This window comes from Alosa alosa, chromosome 9 (genome assembly GCF_017589495.1).
Source record: "Alosa alosa isolate M-15738 ecotype Scorff River chromosome 9, AALO_Geno_1.1, whole genome shotgun sequence".
Classification (NCBI taxonomy): Eukaryota; Metazoa; Chordata; class Actinopteri; order Clupeiformes; family Clupeidae; genus Alosa; species Alosa alosa.
This window is the reverse complement of record NC_063197.1, coordinates 12,035,265-12,060,264: the sequence shown is the minus strand read 5'-3', so window position 1 is coordinate 12,060,264 and position 25,000 is coordinate 12,035,265. Positions and strand designations below refer to the sequence as shown.

General features: G+C 47.4%; 1 protein-coding gene across 11 annotated transcripts in view; it reads right to left on the bottom strand.

Annotated features, from left to right (window-relative positions):
- Positions 1-25,000, bottom strand: part of dab1a (DAB adaptor protein 1a) — a 133,281-nt gene that overhangs the window by 10,305 nt on the left and 97,976 nt on the right. For 6 of the 11 annotated variants that reach the window (XM_048251921.1, XM_048251920.1, XM_048251923.1 and 3 more), the window contains exons 5-13: positions 21,534-21,665; positions 19,574-19,693; positions 18,475-18,513; positions 16,824-16,886; positions 14,584-14,637; positions 9,543-9,596; positions 7,267-7,329; positions 6,174-6,270; positions 1,566-2,201 (exon numbers count right to left, since the gene is read on the bottom strand). In XM_048251921.1, coding sequence (XP_048107878.1) covers positions 1,566-2,201; positions 6,174-6,270; positions 7,267-7,329; positions 9,543-9,596; positions 14,584-14,637; positions 16,824-16,886; positions 18,475-18,513; positions 19,574-19,693; positions 21,534-21,665 — 1,258 coding nt within the window. The remainder of the gene's footprint in view (positions 1-1,565; positions 2,202-6,173; positions 6,271-7,266; positions 7,330-9,542; positions 9,597-14,583; positions 14,638-16,823; positions 16,887-18,474; positions 18,514-19,573; positions 19,694-21,533; positions 21,666-25,000) is intronic. The other 5 variants (XM_048251927.1, XM_048251925.1, XM_048251928.1 and 2 more) reach the window with 4 other exon arrangements.

Sequence of the window (25,000 nt, the reverse complement as noted above, 5' to 3'; positions counted from 1 at the left end):
GAGCCCGTGGTAACGGAGTTGGTGATTTCCCCAGTTGCTGCGCCACCATTTCAGTGCTTAGCCTGGCGCTCAGGCAAACAGAGCAGGTCAAGAGCACGGCCTCACACAGAAGAATCACACCTCCCAAGGCTCTCATTTGCAGATGGAGACAAATGTGTGCGTGTGTGTGTGTGTGTGTACAGTATGTGTGTGTGTGTGTGTGTGTGTGTGTGTGTGTGTGTGTGTGTGTGTGTATTAGTCACTCTGTGTGTATGAAAGTGTGTGTATGTGAATGTTTTTGTATATCTGTGTGCACATTTGTGTGTGTGTGTGTGTGTGTGTGTGTGTGTGTGTGTGTGTGTGTGTGTGTGTGTGTGTGTGTGTGTGTATGTATTAGTCACTCTGTGTGTATGAAAGTGTGTATATGTGAGTGTCTTTGTATATTTGTGTACACGGTGTGTTCATATGTGTGTGTGTGTGTTTGAGCGTGTGTGTGTGTGACAAAAGCGGTGTGGTGCGGTGCTTGTGTGGAGCAGTAATTAGCCCAACCCAGGCGAGGGGACCCAAACAGGGTGAGCCACACAGAGCAAGATTCTCCCGGGATCCAGCGTAATTACAGAACACCACGGCCCCCCATCTCAGCTGGAGAGGTCTGTTTTCACACTCTCTCTCTCTCTCTCTCTCTCTCTCTCTCTTCCTCTCTATCTCTCTCTCTCTCGCTTTCATCTCCCTCACTGCTCCTCTTCTCCTCTCTCTCCTTCTCTCTCTCTCGGTGTGCCCCTCATGGCTGTCACTAATTGCCATTTCACGCTGACTAAAGACAAAGCCCTGTAGGCAGAGGTATCAAACGCCACCTCGCCAACCTCTGCCAGGAGAAAGTGTGAACAAGACGGAAGTCAGGAGCAAATCAAACACAGCAGGAAGCTTCAAGGTTTTTTTTTCCAGGGGTCCAGAGGTGTGCATAAAGCAAAGTTAGTGTTTCTCATTCTTCTGAGATGTGTGGGGGAGAGAAGGGCAACACTTAAATGCCAGACACATGTTTTTGAGTCAAGAATTTGTATGGTTATGACTATAAACATGAACACTATCAATACAGACTATAAGTCTCCATGTGTATGTGGCATTGTGTTTGCTGTATGTGTACAATTTTGAATGTGTATACAGTATGCATACACATAGGACCATGTTTGTGTGTGTGTGTGTGTGTGTGTGTGCATGCATTTCGTGTAGGGCACAGCTTACAGTAAGTTAATATGAATGACCGTGCAAATACAGGTCAATGAGTAAATGATTGGAAACAGGAGTGTTCACCATATGTCTGTGTGAGTGTGTACTGTATATTTGTGAGTGTGTATATTTGTATGTGTGTGTGAGTGAATGCTCTGATGCGTGTGTGTGTGTGTGTGTGTGTGTGTGTGTGTGTGTGTGTGTGTGTGTGTGTGTGTGTGTGAGTGAATGCTCTGATGCGTGTGCGTGTGTGTGTGTGTGTGTGTGTGTGTGTGTGTGTGTGTGTGTGTGTGTGTGTGTGTATGTGTGTGTGTGAGTGAATGCTCTGATGCGTGTGTGTGTGTGTGGTGGGCACTCACGTGAGTTGGTGGAGGGCGTGGTGGAGGTGACCGGCGTCAGGTTCATCTGGGAGATGTCGAAGTCGTCGCAGTCATCCGCGTCCTGCGCCATGCCCACACGGCTGAAGTAGCTGGTGAAAGCGTCCGTGGTGCACTGCAGGTTGGGCTGCTCGCTGCCCTTACGGGCCGGCATGGCCGGCGGCTTGGCCATCTGGAAATCCTTGAACATCTCCTTGGTCATCTTCTGCCGCGACCGGTCCACGCCGCCGTGCTGTGGGCTGGACGAGGCCGACGACGAGGAGCAGGGGCCTCCGCCCATGGCGCCGCCCGTGACCCCCGACGGTCCCGGCACGGGCGGCGTCTCACAGGACGGCGGCATGGCCATGGGGGTCAGCGTCTGGAACATGGCGGCCGGCAGGGGTCCCACCGCCTGCGTGGGCATGAAGGCCGTCGGCGAGAAGGCGCCCGCCGCCATGGCCGCCCACTGCTGCTGCGTGGCGGGGAAGAGGTTGGCCTGGCCCCAGATGACCGGCTGGCCGCCGGGCAGCACCTGAGCCATGGGCACCGGGGACTGCACGCCGAACGCCAGCGGGGTCTGCGCCGCAAACGGCTGCTGCGCCCAGTGTCCAGGCGGCACGGCTCCCATCGTAACGTAACCTGGAACAGAGAGTAAGAGAATGAGTCAATACAGGTACATCATCTATTAACAGCTTGTCATTTAGCATGGAGCTGCTGCATGACATGACTTGCAACAGTCAGTATAAACTTCACTTGGCTTTATAGTTCACTCAAAACAACATTTCCACTTATTCATTTAGCATCTTCCACTAAATCACTTTGAGCAGAAAAATTATTCTCTTTCCCAGAAATCCTAGAGGCAATCTCTCTCATGGCTTGTTGGTAATAGTTTATGTCTGTGCTACAATTATACCCATCTTTTTCACCAGATGTTAAATTCAGTAAACTGAGGTACATCATGACTGACTAAATCCTACTTCACGTTCTGTCATACAGAACTTGACTTCTGATGCTTTCTCCTCACTGATATTCTGGGTTGGCAGATCCAGATTTAAAATTCACGTTGATCTCTGCTGTCATCTGCCATATTTCACAGACAGTTTCGTGACAAGCCAGTCTGTTTCTCTGTACCTGGGTGTGCAGCCTCCCTTACAATGAATCACTGTACGAGTGCAGCCCATAAAAGCAGCCCACAGATGCGTTGTCCTGTTTGCCTTCAGAAGTGTGACTACACTGGACGAGGTTGACCAGGCTCTTCTCCTTTACTGGAGTAGCCTGGCCTATTTCTCATCCTAGCTCGCTCACTCGCTCACTAGCGTGGCCCTCTTTATGGTCAGAGTGTGGACTCGGGCTGTCGTAATTACAATGTACAATGAGTGCAGCCCTTAATGAATAGCGAGAGATTTAAACAAGGTCATTAAGATATGTCTTCCTTTTCTGTCTTCTAAGATATGTCTTCCTTTTTCCCCTCTGATTGAGCGTGGGCGCACATTTGCACTGTGAACCTCAATCGTATCTCTGCCTCACGTCTAGTCGCACCATGGCATTAGCAAAGGGACAGAGATCCCCCAGGATGCTCTGCTATCCGCTCTGTTTTGTCAAAGCTGACTTATCTCACATTTTCTGCCTGGCTTCAGAACGAGAAATGAGGGGCCTTTAAGAACTCCATATACTGTGCATTCATTAAGCATCAACAGTGACAAAATGGCGGCCGGCAATAACAGAGAAGGCACTTCTAAAAGTGAAAATAGGCAGCTGTACCCAGAACGGCACTCATCAAGCGTTCAAGAGCAGAGAAAGATGTTACAAGATTGAGGCGGTACAGAGCACAGAAAGGAGACACATTTTTTGACAAAACTGACTGCCTCTGACTTCAGGGACGCCTTAGCACTGACGCAGTAAGAGTAGGAGCACTCTGAAGAGCACTCTGTTCATCACGAATCCGTGGAAAGTCCTATCCACCAGCACTCCTCTGAACCTAAATGAATGATTCATTGAACACATATTTACAGTAGTCTGAAGATTTAATTGAGACTGGAGAGGGCAGAGGTGGGCTTACAGTTGGAGGCATAAATCATTATGTTTATCTGGGGCTAAAGATCAATGCAACGTTTGCTTTAATCATTATTTGATGAAAACTGATTTAATAAGGCTCGTGTTTTGCGCGCAGCGGTAGGCCTTGGCTGAGCGGCTCAGGGGTGCAAGTGGGTTTGCGGATACGAGTGTGTTATCTTGTTTTGTGTACTGGCAGTTGAGGAGAGCTTGGTTTGTCAGCGGGAGGTCTGAGAGCTGTTGAGAGATGGGAGAGTCTCTCTCCAAACTCTGTCAGTCCGTTTTCGTCAATCTGCGAGCGACAAAAAAAAAAAATACAAGTGACAGTAAGCGACTCAACGCGTGACAAAACTGTCAAAGACGCTTCCGATGAGCCCGAGCAGGAGATGAGAATGAGATGTATTCTGGATTCATAGAGATCTGACTGCTGTTTATTTTGCCATGTGTTCCACACACTCGTGCACACACACACACACACACACACACACACACACACACACACACACACACACACACACACACAGACAGACATGTGGATCTATCTGCCAGTGAATGAGATGAGGAGCAGGATGCACCTGGATCCTCTGTAAAAGGCATCGCTTCCTCCTACTGTCCCGCTGTTATTTTCCGTCTTGCGTTGTTCTGCTCGGGAGTGCGAGAAATAGAGCTTCTGCGCCGGTGGTGATGTTGAAAAGAAATTCAATTACTCTTTTCTGTCTCACTTATTTATTTATCTATTTTCTGTGTGTTTTTCTTCCCTTCTTAATCTGCCCTCAACAAATGCTGCAACACTGTTCTAATTTAATACTCCCCACACTAAAACCTGTGGTGTTCTTTTTTTTCAATCGGAAAATAACTTGGACATCTAGAATAGCCACCTTCCGCCTTACCGGAAATAGCCCGTAAAAGATTTGTTTGGGCAGGTGGGCTCGTGCCCAGTCCCCCTTGTTTACCGTGCCAAGTGTCGGGGAAGGGAGCGGTTGATGGTGCAGGGTGGGGGGCGTCGGGCACAGACCGCAGGCGCGATAAATCATGCCGTCCCGTGCATTTCAATGGCATTCTGTTTACATGCCGAGCTCTAAGTCAATCTGTCTGTGCCAGATGTCCCAGAAGCATCAGCAATTACCAGAGAGCTGGGCACACCGTACACTTCACACAGGCACGCACACACTCACACACACACACACATGCATAAACACGTTCGCGCACACACACATCCTAGTCCCCCCTAACCCTACGTTGGCTTCTCCTCCAGACACTGTTGTGCATTCAGCCCTCGCCTCCTTTCCGCTGTTCCGGACGCGCTTCCATCAGTGTTCAAAATGCCTCTGGTCCAACAGGAGGCCCCTGTAGCTATGCTGTGTCATGCCAAGCTGTGCTGTGCAGTGCTATGCCCTGTCTGAACCGTGGCTGCTCTAACGAGCACTCCCCTGCCTCTTGCAATCGGGCGCTCCCACATAAACCCAGCACACCTCATCACCAGCTCAGCCCCGGCCCAATCCAATCCCCCGCCCGATCTCCTTCTCCTCCTCCTTCTCCTCAGACATCCATCTACCTTTCCTCACACTCGTCAGTGCAGTAGTCCAGCATTCATAGCCCCCCCTCCCTCCCCTCCACGCCTACCTGTCTTTGATCTGTCCTGCAAATTTACTCTGAAGACAAACAGTGTTGTGCCGTTTCCTAGGTAGAGATTTGAACCCCGAACCCTCGTACCTCCATCCTGAAGGAGCACGACCCAGTGGAGGGCACTCCAAATGCAGTGAAATGGGCAAAAGGGAAGAGAAATAGGATTCAGCGTTTGTCTCCTGTAAACCCCCTTCTAAGAGGCGGGGACCGTCCATGTGCAATGGCATTACAGACCGGCCGGGAGAGAGGAAACACAGCCGGCAGGCCACGCTGCTGCTGCTGCTGCTACTGCTGCACCCACATAAGTGTGTGTGCTAGGGGCTGCTGTGACAGAGGCTCTGGGTCTAAGCAATTGTGAGACTGGCCTTGATAAACAAATGTGGAGTGGGGTGTATTCGAGACAGAGCTGCAGGGGCCCACAGACATGTAGGCACGCACACACATATACACACACACACACACAAACACACACACACACACACACACACACAGACACACAAACACACACACACACACAAACACACAGGCACATCTGAAATGTGCTGTGCTCAACCAAGGTTGTGTTTTATGAGCAAGGGCAACAGACCTGGCTGCTGCAGTGGGGAAGAGATGAGAGGCTGGTTTATCAGGCATGCATAAGCACTGAGCAGCACACACACACACACACACACACACACACACACACACACACACACACACACACACACACACAAAGCGGCCACATAAATGACTAGACAGAGGAAAATAAGCATTTACTCTGTCCTTCCTCAACCCATTATGGGAACTCAGTGTTCAGAAAAGAGCACTATGTGTGTGTGTGTGTGTGTGTGTGTGTGTGTGTGTGTGTGTGTGTGTGTGTGTGTGTGTGTGTGCGTGTCTGCGCGCGCGGATGGACATGGGGGTTGAAAGAGACCGGAGGTTTGAGTGACCTACCTGAGGGGACGGACGCGGGGTTGAAGGGGGCAAAGAGTTCCGACGGGGGCTGGTGGGCCAGCGAGGGGTCCAGCGTGTTGGCCGGAGAGGCAGGAGTCTAATGGGGAGGACACGCAAAGGTTAAAGGTCAAACGGAACAGCTACATACACACACACACTGACACACACACACACACACACAGAGTTCCCTAGAGAACTTTAATCATCAAGAACAACAACACGTTACATTTATATAGCGCTTTTCTCGACACTCAAAGCGCTTCACAGGGAAGGGGGAACCTCACTAATCACCATCAGTAGGCAAATTTACACTATCATTCAATCAGACCACATGGAACTGGTTCCGTGGTTGCCCAGCAACATTGCTCAGAAAGTTGCCCCATATATCATCAGCTAAAAAGCCTTGCTCTACTTATTCTACAAGTGACCAGAGAAGAATAAAAACCCTCTGCATGCCCTGACCAACACACCGGACATGTTTGCTTTCAAATACTGAGGAGATAATAACACTGTGTCATCATTATCACAAGTCAAACCAGTCAGGAAGATTATGATAAAAGCTCAATTAAAAGTCAATAAATCTGAGGTCATACCCATATCCAATCTGACCCAATAGTGGGCGCGCCATTTATCTCAGCTGAAAATAATGGCCCACTAATGGGGCAAACTGCTTGCTTTTGGGAGTCTTTTTAATTATATCATGAAATACTGGCAGTACTTAAAAAATATGATTTCATTCTACGGGCGAACTGGCCACCAAAGAGAGAGTTCAACAAAGACGAGGGTGATTTATCTGTCTCCGCTTCAACCAAGCTCCCATCTGTCTGACGGCTGCACCACCTCACCCTGCCAACAGTCCACAGGAGTTCAAGGTGGAAAGGACATCCCAATTGGTGTGTGTGAATGAATGTGTATGTGTCTGTGAGTGTGTGTATTATGTGTGTGTGTGTGTGTGTGTGTGTGTGTGTGTGTGTGATGTGTGTGTGTGTGTGTGTGTGTGTGTGTGTGTGTGTGTGTGTGTGTGTGTGTGTATTATTGTGTGTGTGTGTGTGCATGTGTGTGTGTGTGTGTGTGTGCATGTGTGTGTACTTACCGAAGGTGAGGTGATGTCTGGGGGGGTGGACATGTCTCCGAAAAGCTCTAACTGGTTGATATTCTGCAAATGACAGAGTGCATGTCAGAGCGCGTTTAAATGCCACTCACAATGCCCACCGGGCGATCTCCAGCCATGCCATTCACAGCGCTGACAAAAGGGTGCATGCCACTTACCTGCGGGCACACAGCAGCCAGCTCTCTAGCTCTGAGGGGTGAGTCATGGACAATGACGTGGATGAGGAGGAATGATAAAAGGGGTGGTGGTGAAAGGCGCACACACACACACACACACACACACACACACACACACACTGCGCACACACACACACACGCACACACACACACACACACACACACACACACACACACACACACACACACACACGCACACACACACACACACACACACACACACACCGCACACACACACACACACACACACACACACACACACAGACACACACACATACACACACACCTACCCATAGGGTGTACCGATTACCAGACAAGCTACACCTTACGTTTGTGGTGACCCTTGAACTGGCCACGCTTCGGCCTCCTTACAGTTAGTGGGGACACAGCAAACTCTGGGGCTCCTCCTCAATTTCCGTGCCCACGGAGATAAAAGTCAGCAGAGAAATATGTCCCCTGTACAGCGCTCAGTGGACAGAGACCGCCATGGCGCCTGCTCTGCGGCACAGATGAAATGCCTGTGTGGGCTACTTGACAGCTTAAATAGACCTTTCATCTTTTTCTATAAGCGCTGTTTCAGAGCGCTCAGAGCTCCGGCAGCATAGAGACAGCAGCACAAGCACCGACCCCCACCCCCCCCTATCCTACCCAACCCCCCCCCCCCCCATCCCCCTAAGTTGAACAGCCTATATTTAGCCATAAAAGACTTTTAAAGCTTCAAATACATGGTCAAAGATTTGCATAAATCAAGTCACGGATAATTTCTTATGGGGAAAATGAATGCAATTTCTTAGAATATCTTGTTTTTTTCCTTCTCTCTCTTTCTCTTTCTCTATCCCCCTCTCTCTCTGTCTCTCCATCTCCAACTGTATCTTATTTTTTAATTTATAGGTCACATGTAGAGCATGACGTTCTTATTCCACTATCAGAAAATGGATCCGGAGGCGTGACATTTATAGTGGGAAGCAGAATGGCTACACAGCCTTTTAAAATGACTGGCAGAAGATAAGGGCCGCTAACGCGGGAGCCGCCGACACAGCCCGAGTGCTAAACACCCCGGACCCCTCTATATGAAGAGAGGCTTCATTTCTCTCCATCCCACCTCTCCAAGATGTCGCCGCGGGGGGAGAATTGACGGCCCGGTAGATGCAGTGCCCCTTTCCCTCCACCCTAGCCACTCCACCACCCATCTCCTTTTTCGTCGCGAGATAACGGCCGGATGTTATCACTCTGCTATGGGTCCACTGAGCTCATTTTTTATGATTGTGTGTTCCTCAGGGGGTGTAGGGACACTCTCTCTCTCTCTCTCTCTCTCTCTCTCTCTCACACACACACACACACACACACACACACACACATGTGTGTGTGTGTGTGTATGTACAGTATATGTACACGCACACACGCACAGCACACGCACCCACACACCATCCTCCCCCCTGTGTCCCTGGAGGGAGCTAAGCTGCTGACCTTTTAGAACCTGAGTGAAGGCCTCCCCAAAGGGGTCACGCTGTAGGCGTGTGTGTGTGTGTGTGTGTGTGTGTGTGTGTGTGTGTGTGTGTGTGTGTGTGTGTGTGTGTGTGTGTAGGCGTATAAGTGCGTCGTCGCGTGCATGCATGCATGGTGTGTGTGTGTGTGTGCAGGAAAAGGCAGTGCAGGTGGTGTCTGTGTGTGTGTGTGTGTGTGTGTGTGTGTGTGTGTGTGTGTGTGTGTGTGTGTGTGTGTGTGGAGGCAGCACAGATGCATGCTTGGATATTACTGGGAAGTCACCTCACAGACATTTTGCGGTGCGCCTGAGTGACTGGCATGGCTCCTGGCATCATCAGCTCTTGAGCAAGGCACTGGGCCAGAGGGAGTGAGAGAGGAGAGTGCATCTGGAGGGGTTAGGGTGGCTGGGGGGTGATGGGGCACTGGCTAGCTGGGTCTGAAAGGGTCACATGGGATTGGGTCTCTCATTAACCATCCAAGCCACAGAGGAGGAGAGGAGAGGAGAGGTGTCACTCGCTATTTCACTGTCTGTCTGGGGGTGTGCAGGGAGGATATCCAGGGGCAGTCCACAGCTACAGCTTATGTCTGATGTCTTACCTGGTTGACCATGCCAAGTTCTGCGTCAAAGTCCAGCAAACTGATCTGGCCATTCTGCAAGAGGAAAATGGAAATAGCTGATGGATGAGGTGAAATGAGTTGTAGACCAAAATGGACAGACACACAGACAGACAGACACACATACACACACATGTACACGCACACAGACACACAAACACTCACACACACACACATACACACACACACACATAGGAACACAAAGATGGGTGTGTGGTGGTGGGATGGGATGGGGTGAGGTATGCTTGAATGGGAGGACTATAGGAAGGACTTTACCTGTACAGGTGGGTACAAAGCACTCATGACCATAAATACATCTCCGTGTGGAAGGATACAACCAAACTCACACACAGCACACTGCATTCACACGGTCATGGTCTGTGTTCAGTTCACCCTCATCTCTCTCTCCTGTAGAATGCAACACGTCCAAAAGGCTCGGCATGATATGACGCGATGTTTGTTTTTCTCTCGTTGGACTCGTTTATAACCCACCTCTACCTCGGGGGGTTTTAATTGTAGGCCAGAGACATGAGTGAGTCAACAGAATGCACATATTTTACCGGCCTGTCAACATTTAATGGGAAAATAATGCGATCATATGGGCTTCCCGGGAGAGAGATAAGGGGGGAACGCACGTGGACCATGAACAACATCTGCTATCCAGTCATTTACAGCACCACTGTAAAGTCAGGAGAGATGGAGCCGGGGGCAGGAGGAAATGAAGGGGGGTAGGAGTAGGGAATCACTGAATTGACAGAACAGAACAGTTAAGACACACAACTAAGACACACAAACCACAGCTCAGTAAATTTATATACACAAAAAACACACAAACATGTTATATATGCAAAGAACATACACACACACACGCACACATGCACACACACACACACACACACACACACACACACACACACACACACAGTACACACAGAAAGACAGAGCACAATACCACCACCACAGCACAGCACACCCACACGGACAGACTCCAGACCTGTCAAAAGGCACTAATCTGACAGGCCCTTTAAAGCTCCCTGTTCCCCTGGTGTGAAACAGTAAACACAGAGCCAGAGTGACAGGCAAAGGGATGCAATTAAGAGGGCTGTCCTTGGAGAGCGATAAGGACTAATTCTAATGAAAAAGTGGGGAGAAACAAGAGTCAAGCCGGCTGCCATTTCTGCACTCATGCCAAGGGCTTGGACAGGGGCCAGGCTGAATAAGAGAAAGAAAGAGAAGGATAGTGCGCAAGAGAGAGAAGGAGAGAAAGAGAGAGAGAGAGAGAGAGAGAGAGAGAGAGAGAGAGAGAGAGAGAGAGAGAGAGAGAAGGGCACGAGGATGACAGAATGAGAATAGTCTCCACCGCTAAACTGAAATGGGATAAAAATATAAAATAAAAAAAAAACATGAAACATGCCAAATGTACACAGTGAATGAGTGGAGACATGGTTTAGTTTAGGGACTTTGTGGAGCTTTTTGTCTTCTTGTGCGGAACTCTTTCTTTTCCCTACTGTACTCTAGCCTACCGGATGCCCCTACTGTCTATTAAAGGAGGCAACCTTGACTTCCACGAGCAGGGGGTAAAAACAAATAAATAAATGTGTGATTTGTGTTTACTGCCAGCCATTGCCAAGATGATGTTGCTGGCCCGACCTTGAGCGGGTTCTGAATGTCGCTGAGGCTTCAATGCACGTGCACCGCCTGACTTAGAGCCGGTCTTTACTGGACTTGCTCGGGCCACTAAATAAAATAGCAGATAGATTACTGGCCCGAAGGACGAGATCCATCAATCTGTTTACAGGCCCTGCGGGGGCGAGAGGGTGGGTGGGTGGCTGGGGGGATAGTGCGGCACAAGGCATTGTGGGAAACCAGGAATCCCAGCAATCTGTCTGTGTGAGTTGTGTGTCAATCTCGGAGCCCCTTCCCACGCACGCAAACTCCGACCGAATATACAGCTCCCCACAGCCATCTATCTCGGAAGGAGTGCTGCGCCGCTTATAATTGGTTTCCCACCTTGCCAAGCCTGCCAGTCACTCGGGAAAGTTCAAACACACTGATCACTGAGCGAAAGTGATCCCGACTGCGGCGCGGAGGGGAAACTGCTGTTTGACACACTCTCCCTCCAACAGTGATCGCTCTTTCATATTCGATTCCCTAGTCTGTTTAGAGAGGCAATTTTATCTTAGTCAGCCGAAGAAGTCTGGGATGGAAACGGAAATTCTGCCAGTGAGGTTTTCTTTTTTCGTTATATTTCTGTGTGAGCCATTTAAAGAACCCATTTTATATCATCAGGCAAAGGAATTTCCAATATGCCTACAGAGAAATAAATACTCCAAGATAACCAATGCTCCTGTCTCTGTGGCCTGGTAACACAACACATGTTCTAGTGGCCTAAGCTGCTGGGATCTGATGTAAAGGTTTGGCTTTATGCTGCTTGCCCCCTGCCTACTCCCCTTGTCTTCTTAGTCACAACTACCTATCAATTAGCTGTCTCCAGGGAGATGTTAATTATCCACATGTGTGTGTTTTGCATACGTTTAATGCAGCCCACTTAATTAATGTTGTCTCGCTAATCTCCCATTCTCTGAATGATCACGCAGACAATTCAGCTTCCGTTTGGAAAAGCATTCACCAACCTTGTCTGGTTTTCCAAGTGTTTCAAACCAGTTGAAAGAGCCTAATCTCTCCTTTCACTCAATACATGTGGAGCGAAAAGGTTACAGATCAAATATAGTTTCGAGTGTATGATTTAATCAATACTTTGTAATTAGAGTGAGTTGATTAGATTGTCACAAAATCGGAAAAATATATTTCAGTAGACTGTTTTTGGATGACTAAATATCGTTTATTATCCATTGTGAATAATGCTTTTGTTGTGGATTTATTGGAGTCAGTCCCTACAAATGGTGGCAAAAAAAACCAAGACAAAGAAGGGAAAAGGAAATGTTAAATTAAAGGAAGCAAACTGCAATGTGTATGTAAATTTGTGCAACTTGTGGCGTGTATGTGTGTGTGTGTGTGTGTGTGTGTGTGTGTGTGTGTGTGTGTGTGTGTGTGTGTGTGTGTGTGTGTGTACTTACATGTGTGTGTGTGTGTGAGAGTGTGTACTTGTGTGTGTATTTTGTGTTGAAACATACTCCATTGCTTGAAAACAAATCACAAATATGACAGATGATTGGATTTGCAAATCAAGCACACAAAACACAAGCAAACGCAAACTTATGAGGCATAACCATTCTCAGTACAGTGGCTTGTGTCTTTTTACACTGCAGTATCACAATGCCATATTCTCAGCAGCCTAATCCTCTGTGGAACGGGCTGGATCACACTGTTAAAGACTCCATGCCCACATCAACCCGTCTCCACGGGCAGGGTTATATTATGGGATGGAGTTTCCCTGCGTGGGGCACAACTGTGGGCAGAACCGCACAGGGCAACTGAGGCTTTGATAACAGGGCATTGTCGACCATCACACGCACCAGAAATAAAACATCAGACACAGAAGATGAGGCGGAGGACAAGTGGGCAGTGGAGAGAGAGATGCAGGAACAGAGTGGGAAAAAAGAAAGAGACAGAGGAGAAGAGAGACCTTCCTCAGCTGTCTATCACATGTATTAGATAGTTAAGATCTCGTATAACTTATCTTGAGGTAGAATGGACATCCCCAGCTTGGGAGATAAGGCTAAAACCTAAATCCCAGCTTAGAGGGTTGGGACCAAGGTTTGGCTGAACTACCTGACTGTTGTTTGAGGGAGAAGGCAGGCATTTTACTACCACTGTGGGTGGTAGTAAAATTGGCCACTGAATTGGACACTGAATTGGCTTTTTTTACTGTGCAAACTGACTGCCGTCTAAGGTAGACGTTGGTATGGTGGAGAGGGTGTTGAGGAGCGCGCTCATGTAGCTCTGACTGAATACACAGAGCAGCTGTAACACCTGAGGAGATGGAGCCACACTGGAGGGCCAACACACCAGCCGTGTGGGAAGAGATAGTGAGGTTACACTCGCTGCAGTTGCACTCAACCGGTGCTAACAAATCTATTCATCAACAACGTGAGGCATGGCATTACATCCATGGATATCCATAAACTGATATCCCTGGTGTAAAACATACATCTCTTTAACAATAGTATCGATACATTATCCAACGATAATGTGGGTATCGTATTCAGTAATCGGCATAACATCCTCATGCATTGGAACTCTTCCTATCTCTTCAGGATGTGGCTGGAACTTGACCGCTTACCCATATGGATAGCATACATATACATAACATATACATTCCACGGCTAATTATAGACTGCCCATTAATTCTGCAAGTGCTGCCGAGGCATTAACACCATGCATGCCTACGGGGCCCTATATGCTATTCATGCTCATCGAGATACATCAGCCTTCCATCCATATGGGTAGCATGGAGTCACAGAGCACCAATCACCACACAAGCACAACACATGCAGCCACACCAGGCACAGAAGGACCTCCAGCAAACCTCTCAATGACCCAGACTGGGACTCACAGTTAAACCCATTGTCAGTCCACACAGACACACATAGACACGCATGTATTAAGCATGGGATTTAGAGCACTGAAAACACAGAGCATCAATTCAGAGGAATCAAAAAGCCAAGGAGGGTAGTTCAGATTCCCACTAGTTAAGGATCAAGGGTGGGTGAAAAAATCATTGGCTAAAATTCTGGGAAATTAGTTAATCATTGCTAGATGCTGATCCAGGACCAGTGCGTGTACGGTCCTGAATCTCATCTGAAGCATACTGATCTGATGTAGATTGATTACAGATCTACACAAACAGCAGACAGTCACTGAAAGCCCATGGAAGCCACAAGAGAGTGATTATCTCATCTGACTTGTGCACCAGATCTGGCCCTAATCTGGGCCGAAACAGGGACATATCCATCTCATGGCGAAGGTTGGGGGAGACAGACAGCAGGCCTGCGTGATGCGACAGACTGAGAGGTTTGCCTGAGGGAAGCACAAAGACAGAGTCACACACAGCTACACTCACTGGGTGCCGCTTTGGAACATCATAGACCCCCTCCTTTTGCTGGCTGGTAGGAACCTGGGGTCAGGCAATTAACCCAACCAAACACACACACACACACACACAAAGGGGGAAACAAACAAGTTACTTCCGGATAACATGTTGAAACAGCAGGAAGTCTGGAAATCAATCAATCAATCAATCAATGTTTTAAGTGTACCTGTTGTAAGAGTCAATGTCGTTTTAATTAATTTATTTTCTGTTGCATGTTTTTTTTTATAAAATCACAATTGTCTGAGGATGTGAACTGATTTGTGAATGTTAGCGGAAACATCTTAGCAGTGTTTTTGTGTGCGCTTATGCATGCGTTTTGAGTTTTATTGGTTGATTACCTCTAAAGTCTAAAGCACGGAACGGTGCATGCCGATCTTGCTCAGTATTTCTGTGCTGGCACATGTATTTGTTCAGCAGTGAAAAGGGCTTAGTTTCAGCTGCCTCTTCATGCCGTCCAACTGAAGAGGCGCGAACACCCATGAGACTTGCATCAGATGGACAGCTCTAATCCACACCCTTTCTTCTCACTCTTTATTTATTTCGCTGACACACACACACTGACACACACACACACACACACACTTGGGTCTGCGTGTGTGTATGTGTGTGCAAGTGTGTGCATGTGTGTGTGCGAGTGTGTGTGTGTGTGTGTGCTTCGCCCCTCTCTAATTCTCCATCCTTCTTAATTCTCTTCTCCTCCTCTGGCTGGCTGATTGCTATTCAGCGTGTTTTGTACACACTTCCATTTGAACGTGTCTCTTCCATCTATTTTACTTCAACATCAAACGGCTCGGCTGGTGATTAATAACCCGGCCGCTTTCATCTTCCACAGGAGGAGGAGGAGGAGGAGGAGGAGAGGAGAGCAGGGAGGAGCAAGACCGCTGCTTACTCAATCGCGCCGAATCAATCAGGCGCCCACGGCATGGAAGGTCAGCCACTGCCCCTCCGTGGGACAACCCGGAGTCCGGCCAAAATCAGTCTCCGCTTGGAGGGCTGGATAGCCTCAGGGCAATGTGTATGAAAGCAGGCAGGACTCTTATTCAGGGTCAGATAGCTTGCCTTAAAGGGGCTCGTACAAATGACTACAGGGTTGACTTGAGTGCATATGCAATTTTCATGGTTCGTCCAGCAATTGAGGTGGATTGAATTTATGCACCGTTGCATGGGCGAGGTCAAATAGTCTTTTACACAACAGAATGTGTATGTGCATAAAATGTTAATTTGAACCCATTACAATCTGTGCAAATTGCTGTTATGCAAGGGGTCAGTGAGAGAGACTCATTTTTAAACACTTTAATTCTAAGTGAAGGGTGAAAAAAGTGGACAATAATATAAACCACTCAGGCTGGGGTGACCAATTTAATTCGCTCAAAGAACCTTCTGAATAGCTACCGCTTACTTCACTGAAGTCACTGTAGAGTAGGCCTAGAGAAACCCATCCGTTGCATAACTGCAGCAAGCCACAGGTAGTGGCAGCACAGTGGCACCTGACAAAAACAAAAAAAAAAAAAGAAACCGCCACCTGTTGCCATGGTCACGGGATTCGGAGCACGAGAGCGTTCCCCTGGAGCGAGTCTCTGAGAGAGCCGTCAATGTAAATCACCGTCTGCTGCTGCTGCTGCTACCCGAGTAGCGTGCCGCGCGCCGCATAATTTGCAGGTGTACTACTGGCAGCAGAACAAGGAGCCTGTCTGTAGTGGTAACATTCAGAGACAACAGTCTCCGAAGACTCCGACGAGGCATCAGTCAGACGAACAATACCGATGCCGCTCATTATACGCCAACCTGCGCTTATATGGAGATCTATATATTCATCAGGGCTCACAGAAACAAAGGATTGGACAGAGTGGCTTTGCTGGGGGGTGGGAAGTTTTTCTTCTTCATAGCTACTTATGTTGTCCAACAGGTGATGTGTTTTAACAAGGCGCATTCTCTTCTTTCATAATGATAACGAGTGCTCTGTGAGGAAGCATGGCAGCTCTAATAATAACTGACAGAATAACCGAGTCGAAAGAAATTAGGGTGAAGACGTGTCTAAAAAACTGACATGGGCGTGCATCATCGAGAGAATGTTAATTTATGTGATATGTGTTGATATGTAGGGCTTTTTTGGTTTTTAATTTGGTGTACCACCGTAGTCTAACTGCAGAGTGTGTTACACTTCCGTTCATGAAGCATGAACGAATGGGAGAAAAGGGCCTTGATAGTACCTGATAAATGCTCTCTTCTGATTGGTCACGGATGGGCTCGTGTCCCGCCTCAAACACAATGTACTACAACGTCGGCAGCACAGGAGAGGAAGAGCAGACAAAAAGAGAGGGATAAGGGAAACAGGAAGGAAGAAGAGGCAAAGAAAGGGAAAGAGAAATCTAAAGAAGATAGAGAGCACAAAGATGATTGATCAGATGGAATCAACACCAAGCATTGCCCCTTGGAAGGAGGCAAACAGTTAGCTTCTGGGCTTTGGTGGGTTGAGGGGCCTCCTGGCTGATTGACGTTTCTGTGTGATTAGAAACCCAACTTGTCGGACCATGACTCAGCAGTTGTCGGAGAAACCATTCGCACACACCCCTCAACACCCCAACAACAGTCCTACGCTCACTCCTCAAACCCCCGACTCTCACGCACGCACACACACACACACACACACACACACACACACACACACACACACACACACACACACACACACACACACAAACTCACACATTCTCAAAGAAAACAGGGAATCAACAACACAAATAACAAACCAATATCCACTAAAGAAGATGTCGAGAAAGATCTAATGACCCTGACAAAAAGTGTGTGTTTTTTAACTTCTATCTATCTTTTGGGTCATCAATTCTCTAAATCTAATTGGAACGTAAAGTACCACACAGTCAAGGCAGAATACCAATGTGAAGGCCATTTACTGGATGAAGACCATTTAGCTGAGGCTCCAGCTATGGTTTAAAAACTGCTGTGTCACTGTTCTGGGATTTACAGAGTCTGTGGCTGTACCTGCAAGCAAGAGGGTGGAATCAGTGTCTCTGCATTAGGGAGAGCCAGGTTGCTATGCATAGTTGGGTCATACATATCACGTATGTTAAAATAATGTATGCTCTATCTCTGTCCATTACTCTAATGCGGTGCATTGTTTTAGCTGGAGTTCAGCCTTGTAGGCTTTGAGAAGCCTGAGATTCTGGTGGCCACTTGGTAAATCCTCTCATGAATACAGTAGTCTTTGGCTCCCCAATGCAGCGATCAAATTAAGACACAATTATATCAACCAGCATGCATCGTACAGCCAAATGGGGGGTAGGAGGAGGAGGGGGTCTTATTGTATCTGGAGTGAAGCATTAGACATAAGCCATTAGACAAAAGCTGCTGAGATGTGCTGTAGGTAAGGGCGTTACACACCCACACATCCATGTGTGGAGGGTATTAGTGCTGCCTGTATTCAGTTAGGGCAAGAGAGCTTTCTCATCCACAAGAACAATAGCTGGGCCTGGGGTCAAATACCATTCAGTTCAAATGGGATCTGGACCACACTAGACAATGTGTCAGAGAGAGAAATCAAAATCAAGCTGAATAAATGAACAAGCACAGAGATGTTTTTTTGAAAGTATCAACAATAACAAACAATAATAATTCCCCACATCTCAAAAAAGAAAAATATGGTGAAATGACGCAAGAACATGACATACAAATTTAAAAAGAAAGAACAAGAGAAATCAAAGATTGGAGACAGTTATTTGCATTTGAGAGATTAAAAGAGCCATTACTTAGAAGGGAATCCTCCGAACCTCACAAAGAAAAGCAGAGCAATTTGACAGGGCACATTTGAGAGAAAGTGATTAGCGATTTAGCACGCCATGTTACCTGATACACGGGATCCTCAACGTCCTCCTCCAGAATGGTCTTTTTTTGAAAGCGATTGAGTGGCAGAGGACAAGCGTTGATTTGTTTGCAGAAGAGAACAGCGAAGAGGGATGGAAAAGAATAGAACAGGAAAGAGAAGAAGAAACATAAAGAAAAGAGTTACTAATTTAAGACACAAAGAACAAAAGCAGAGAAAGGATCAGATACGTGAGTGACAGCTCTGAAAACTTCTCGATCTATAAAAGACATGGGCGACATGTTATTCTCGAGCAGAGCAAGTCCACAAAGTCAGAGCGAACTGAAAAACACTATTCAATTTAGAAAAGGAGCTTATGGAGACTTGACGTTAGTCCTCAATTTCATGGCAGTTCAAACCAAGATGGAGTAGCGTCTCCAGTTCACCTTGACTTTGCTGAACATCAGCACGTGCTGCTCATTTTCTCTGGGATCTACGCTTAGTCTTTAGTCATCTGCGCAGCATGGATAAAATCAACAAGGACGGTCAGGGGAAAGGGAGATTATCAAGAAAGACAGATATAAAACAAGATATACTGAGAAAATGAGAGAGAGGAAGATAGAGAAAACAAGAGAGAGTGAGAGAAAGAGAGAGACAGAGAAGAGAGTGATAACCATAGGCCAAGCTGCCAATGAAGGTCATTTGACTAGTCTAGCCCTAAACTGACCTAATCATATATCGGTGTCTGTGATATGTTGTCCCAGTCACACTTCATGCCAATAAAGCTACGTATTCTGATGCTGTGTCTACGTATTCTACGTAAGTCTCAGTGTGTTATGTATTAGGTCTTTGATACTATACATTAATTTACACATGATTGTGTGTGTGTGTGTGTGTGTGTGTGTGTGTGTGTGTGTGTGAGTGTATGTGTGTGTGTGTGTGTGTGTGTGTGTGTGTGTATGTGTGTATGTGTGTATGTGTGTGTGTGTGTGTGTGTGTGTGTGTGTGTGTGTGTGTGTGTGTGTGTGTGTGTGTGTATGTGTGTATGTGTGTGTGTGTGTGTGTGTGTGTGTGTGTGTGTGTGTGTGTGATTGTCTGCACATGTGTGTGTGTGTGTGAGTGTGTGTGTGGTGACAGGCTCACCTGGTAAACAGCCTGCTCACACTGTTTGTCCTTCTGCGCCTTCTTCTCCATCTCCTCTCGCTGCTTGATCTCAAAGATGAGCTGGAAGAGGTCACGCAGGTCAAGGATCACCGGCTCAGCCTGGACACACAGAATGACCCAGAAGAGTGACAGTCTGCTCAGTCCCACTCCAAAACAAACAGGAAAAACACAATGGTGTCTTTGACATGGACCAGTGTGTATTTGAGCCTCTGTATATTTTGTCTGTGTCTGTCTATGTTTATGTCTACGGATAAGACTGAGTCTGCACATTAGAGTGAAGGTTTACATTTAGTAGATGTTTTTATCCAGAGTGACATTTAGTATAGTAAAGAGAGAATATATGGCATAGCATGGTATAGTATGGTATAGTATAGTATAGTATAGTATAGTATAGTATAGTATAGTATAGTATATGAATATCAAATCCATGATGATGGATTTGTAAACACATTTCTCTACAAGCTGAGCCACAAGACCTAGGCTTCCATACATTGAATGGTCCTGTCAGAGCACTTGAATAATCACTGATAATATTAAAACCCCAGGGTGCAACAGCCTATAGACCTCTACACAATTGGATCATCTGCATGAAGCACAGACTATAGAACTTTACATGATCAGATCATCTCTTTAAAGCGGTGTGACAGCAAAAGGGTTGGACACATCAGAATGAGCCTTTGTGGGCTACCATCAAAGCTGGGAGTTGGCATTAAAAATGTATCCGGAGCCCGGTGTTCGCCTAAATGTCACTAATATGCCATTAAGCCGCGCCGCTAACGCTAATGGGAGGAGAGCGCTGTGTCCTTCGCTCCGGGGAAAACGAGGGGCTCGCTGATGAACCCCTGGGCTCGTCCGCACATCAGAGGGAAACGGCTACACGAACGGACATGAAAGCAGGATGAAAGGAAAGAGAAAATAGGAGAAAACGGGGTGGAGACAGAGGGATAGAGAGATAGAGAGAGAGAGAATTCGAGAAAAAGGAAGAAAGATTAAAAAAAGCATGTGAGACATTGAGGTTATAGAAGAAAAAAATATAAGAAAGAGAAAAGAAAGAAAGTGCAAGAGAAAAGAGAGAAAAATAGAGAAAAGAGAGAGAGAGAGAGAGAGAGAGAAAGACAAGAAGAGAAAAAACAAGGGAGAGGGGGAGCAGGAAAGAAAGAAAAAAAGGGAAGCGAGAGGCAACAAACGATTGCAGGGACCCCTCCATCCGTCTGTGTCACAGTGGGTTGGGTCAGCCGCAGTTCAGCGTTGGGGGGGTGGGGCTGGGGAAGGATCCGTGTGCTTATCGATCGCCTATGGGGAATCGATCGAGCCGCCGCAGCAGGGGGAAGGCAGACACTACGTGGCAGGGGCAGCAGGGGGAGGGCAGACACTACGTGGCAGGGGCAGCAGGGGGAAGGCAGACACTACGTGGCAGGGGCAGCAGGGGGAAGGCAGACACTACGTGGCAGGGGCAGCAGGGGGAAGGCAGACACTACGTGGCAGGGGCAGCAGGGGGAAGGCAGACACTACGTGGCAGGGGCAGCAGGGGGAAGGCAGACACTACGTGGCAGGGGCAGCAGTGGGAACAAAAGAGCCCAGAGTCCAGATTCCCAACGCCGCGGAAAAAAAACGGACACGGCCATGATTCTACACATGATGACTACAAACACACCGTCGCACAGCGGTCACAGTCACAGGGCAGCAGCCGAGGCCGCGCACGCGCGGGGGGTGGGTGGGGGTGGGGGGTTCAGTGAGACTGAGTACTGAGTACAGAGTGGCTAAAGATGGGGTTCTCCAGAAAAACTACAAGCTACAGGGCTGCAGGAATGTTCCGCTTGAATCACAGGAGGAGAAAACTGGAAATGTAAACACACATTTGTCTCAAACACACACACACACATAATGTTGCAACATTAACATAAGATGATGACATCAATGAATTCCCACAGATACTCACGGACTGAGCGGTTTTGATGGCCACAAATCTGTGGTGGCCCTCCTTGCCACAGACGTAGCCGAAGGCCCGATGGTCTGTGGTGTCCTTGGCGATGTACGAGATCTCATGGACCGCATGGTGGTGCTGAAGAATCTGAATGACAGAGAGAACCAGGTCTGAGATCATGAAGAGGCCAACAGTGTAGGCAAAAGAGGAAAAGAACGCGGACACAGGGAGAAGCCTTGGAGAACGTTCCAGGCTTACAGCATAGTATAACCGCGAGATACGCAAAGAAACTCATTGGACCCTGGCGGCCTTTTTGAGAGCTCACATTTAAAAAAATAAAATAATAATCACTTCATCAACCCCTTCAGAGTTACGCTGGAGGTTAAGTAGGTCGAGACACCTCTAGATCGAGTACTTCAAACACGAGGAAACTCTGGACCATGAAGGAGGCATCTTGTGAAGAGGAAACCCATCCCAAGACCCCAGTGAAGAGCTCGGAGCTGATAAATAGGTCACCAACCCAGGATGAGACCAATTCTGGGAGGCAGTAGAAACAAAAGGGCTTCAGTGCTCATGACAACCCCCTGGGAAGTCAAGAGTGGCGAAATGAGAGAGAGAGAGAGAGAGAGAGAGAGAGAGAGAGAGAGAGAGAGAGAGAGAGAGAGAGAGAGGGAGGGGGAAAAAAGCTGTTTAATCTAGAGAGAGTGACAATCAAGTCCTCTGCTATCCCCTCTCTCTGAGACTTCTCATCATCACGTCGCTGGCACAATGAGCTCTTGACAAGCCAAGAACAATGAGCGGATAAGACGCCCGATCACCAGGCATTGGCTCCCCCACCCTCTCCAGTCGACAAGACTAAAAATGACATCCGCTGCTACTGACGATAAATCAGGATGTGATCAGGATATGGGTCTCTCTCTCTCTCCACCCTCCCTTAAAAACGGTGTCATAAAATATGATTAAACGTTTATGACAGAATGATTCGATAACACTTTAGATGTGAGTCTTATGTGATGCTGAGCTGAGTGCTGGGGGCTGGTCGGGTGTTTCAATATACATTAGAACTCCATGAGGATGACACAAAAACTGCCAAAAACCATCATCCACAACATCCGTGTTTGAAATCAAGGAGTGCATTTCTCTCTTTCAAAGAGTGTGCGTTATGTCCAAGACGTATGCTCTAAACACATGTGAGGATAGGCGCCTTTTCCCCACAGTAAAAGATTTCTTCCACTATAAACTTTCCAAATTATCCTCAAGAGCTTTGCATTGTACCACACAAAAGAGAAGCATCCATAGAACCTTTCAGGATCCCTGTACAATAGCAAGCAAAACCAGAGAGCTAATGCTGTGGTCCATGCTAATGCAGTGGACAATCACATTGTAATGCTTCCACACGCCTCTCTGAAGAGCATTATGCATTCATTTCTCTAATGCTACAAACGCATGTGAAAAGTGAGTAAATTGTTTTTCTTTGTGGGAAGCAATACAATGAAAAAAAAAAAAAACCTTAGGCTTTAATCTCAAAGTTCTTTTAAAGCTTCAGCATCAAGTCCTTCTTTGAAAAAAAAGGAAAAAAGAAGAAGCATCTCTTTCCCTTTTAGGCGGTATAAAATTGGAAGTGCTGGAAATCCTTGAAAGATTAATTACTTGTGTATCCATCTGACAGTAGCCTTCCTCTGACAATTTCACAGAATCTAATGTTTGCCTGGAGCTTACAAAATGGAGTCTGTGTTATCACAGCGGCCGACCAGTGCTCCATCATAATGACCTGTAATCTGGTCCTCTTTCAGACAGTCTTTCAAATTCTCTCTCTGTAACACATACACACACACACACACACACACACACACACACACACACACACACACACACACACACACACACACACACACACACAGACACTCACACCCATATCTACCCCAACACCCACAAACACTCACCCCCAATGCAGTAGGAAAGAAACAAACAATAAGGAACAGAAGTTCACACATAGGCTATAGCCTACCTCTAAAACTGCAATTCATGTCATTTTGAGCACATCCCAGAATGCTTAACCTCCACTAGGTAATCTATATTACTGACTTATTTCTCCAGGGGGCTCCAAGATTTGTTTTCATAGTATAGTAACTAAATGTATGTGAATTTTGCCAATTCTGGCATTCTGGAATTGGACATGACTGGACATGAACAATGGCGTCCTCCTATCCACAGGGAACGTCATTCCACCGACAGGGAGGGCATGCAAGTGAATCCTTTACAACGGGACCAAAGGTTTACTGTCTTTCATAAAGGCTAACCAGCTGCAACACAACCCACCGCTCATAAGCCTCTCAGGCCTCAAGTAGCTGTGTCAGGTCACATCAGCAGGGGATTCACCCCATCAACAAGGAGAAATATGGAGCCATGCTGGTCACAGACCCACATTACTGCTGCCACCTGTGACACGTGAGGTGCTTTTTGTCCCACTAAATGAGGTTGTTACACTGTTAAAACTAATGACTGGAAATGTCCATGTGACAAATACAAAGACACTAACCAATCAATAGAAACAGACGTTCACGTTTGAAAATGTTGCTAAAATGCAGCATGAGAATACTGCTTCTGGGTCGGGCCTGCCGTCTATTCTCGGGGCACAAAACAAGGATACAAGGATACAAGGAAGTTTATTGTCACATGCATATAGTTACTGGAAGTAAGAAATGCAGTGAAATTATGTCTGGTGTCAGCCTATTTGTGCATTAATGGGGGGGTAAAAAGTGCAGTAGAAGAGGGTTTAGTAGATTAAGTGGCAAGGGCTGCATAAAAAAGGTGGGGAGGATTGGGATTGGGTGGGGGCACCAACAAGGAGCACCCAAGAGCAACAGGGGCAAGGAAAACTCCCTTACCAAGGAAGAAACCTTGGGCAGATCCCACGGCTCAGGGGGGCTAACCCAACTGCCAGGGTCTTGGTGTGTGTGTTGGGGAGATGACAGGGAGATGGGATAGTGTGCTGTGTATGTGGGGGAGAGGGGCAGTGTGCAATATGTGTGTTGGAGAAGCTTCCTCATGAGACAATGTGCTGTGTATTGGGGGGGGGGCAGTGTGCTGTAAGTATGTTGGGGATGTGTGTTGGAGAAGCTTCCTGATGAAATAATGTGCTGTGTATGTAGGGGGGGGGGGGGCAGGGACTTACTATACAAAAGATTGAAGACCAGAAATTAGGCAGGAACAAAACATCCCAAATTGGGCAACAGTCTCCCTAAAACCGAGCACAGATGACAGCGAGCGTTAGCCAAATTCCCTTTGAGCCATTGTGTTGTGCATTGTGCGCTAGGCAGCAGGGAGAGGATTAGCCTGTGTTCTATCCGCACTTGCTGAAAAGAACCTTCCTGATTTAACCATCTTTTCAACCCCACCACTCATCTTCCCTCTCCTCTCCTCTCCTCTCCTCTCCTCTCCTTTCCTCTCCTCTCCTCCCCTCTCCTCTCCTCCCCTCTCCT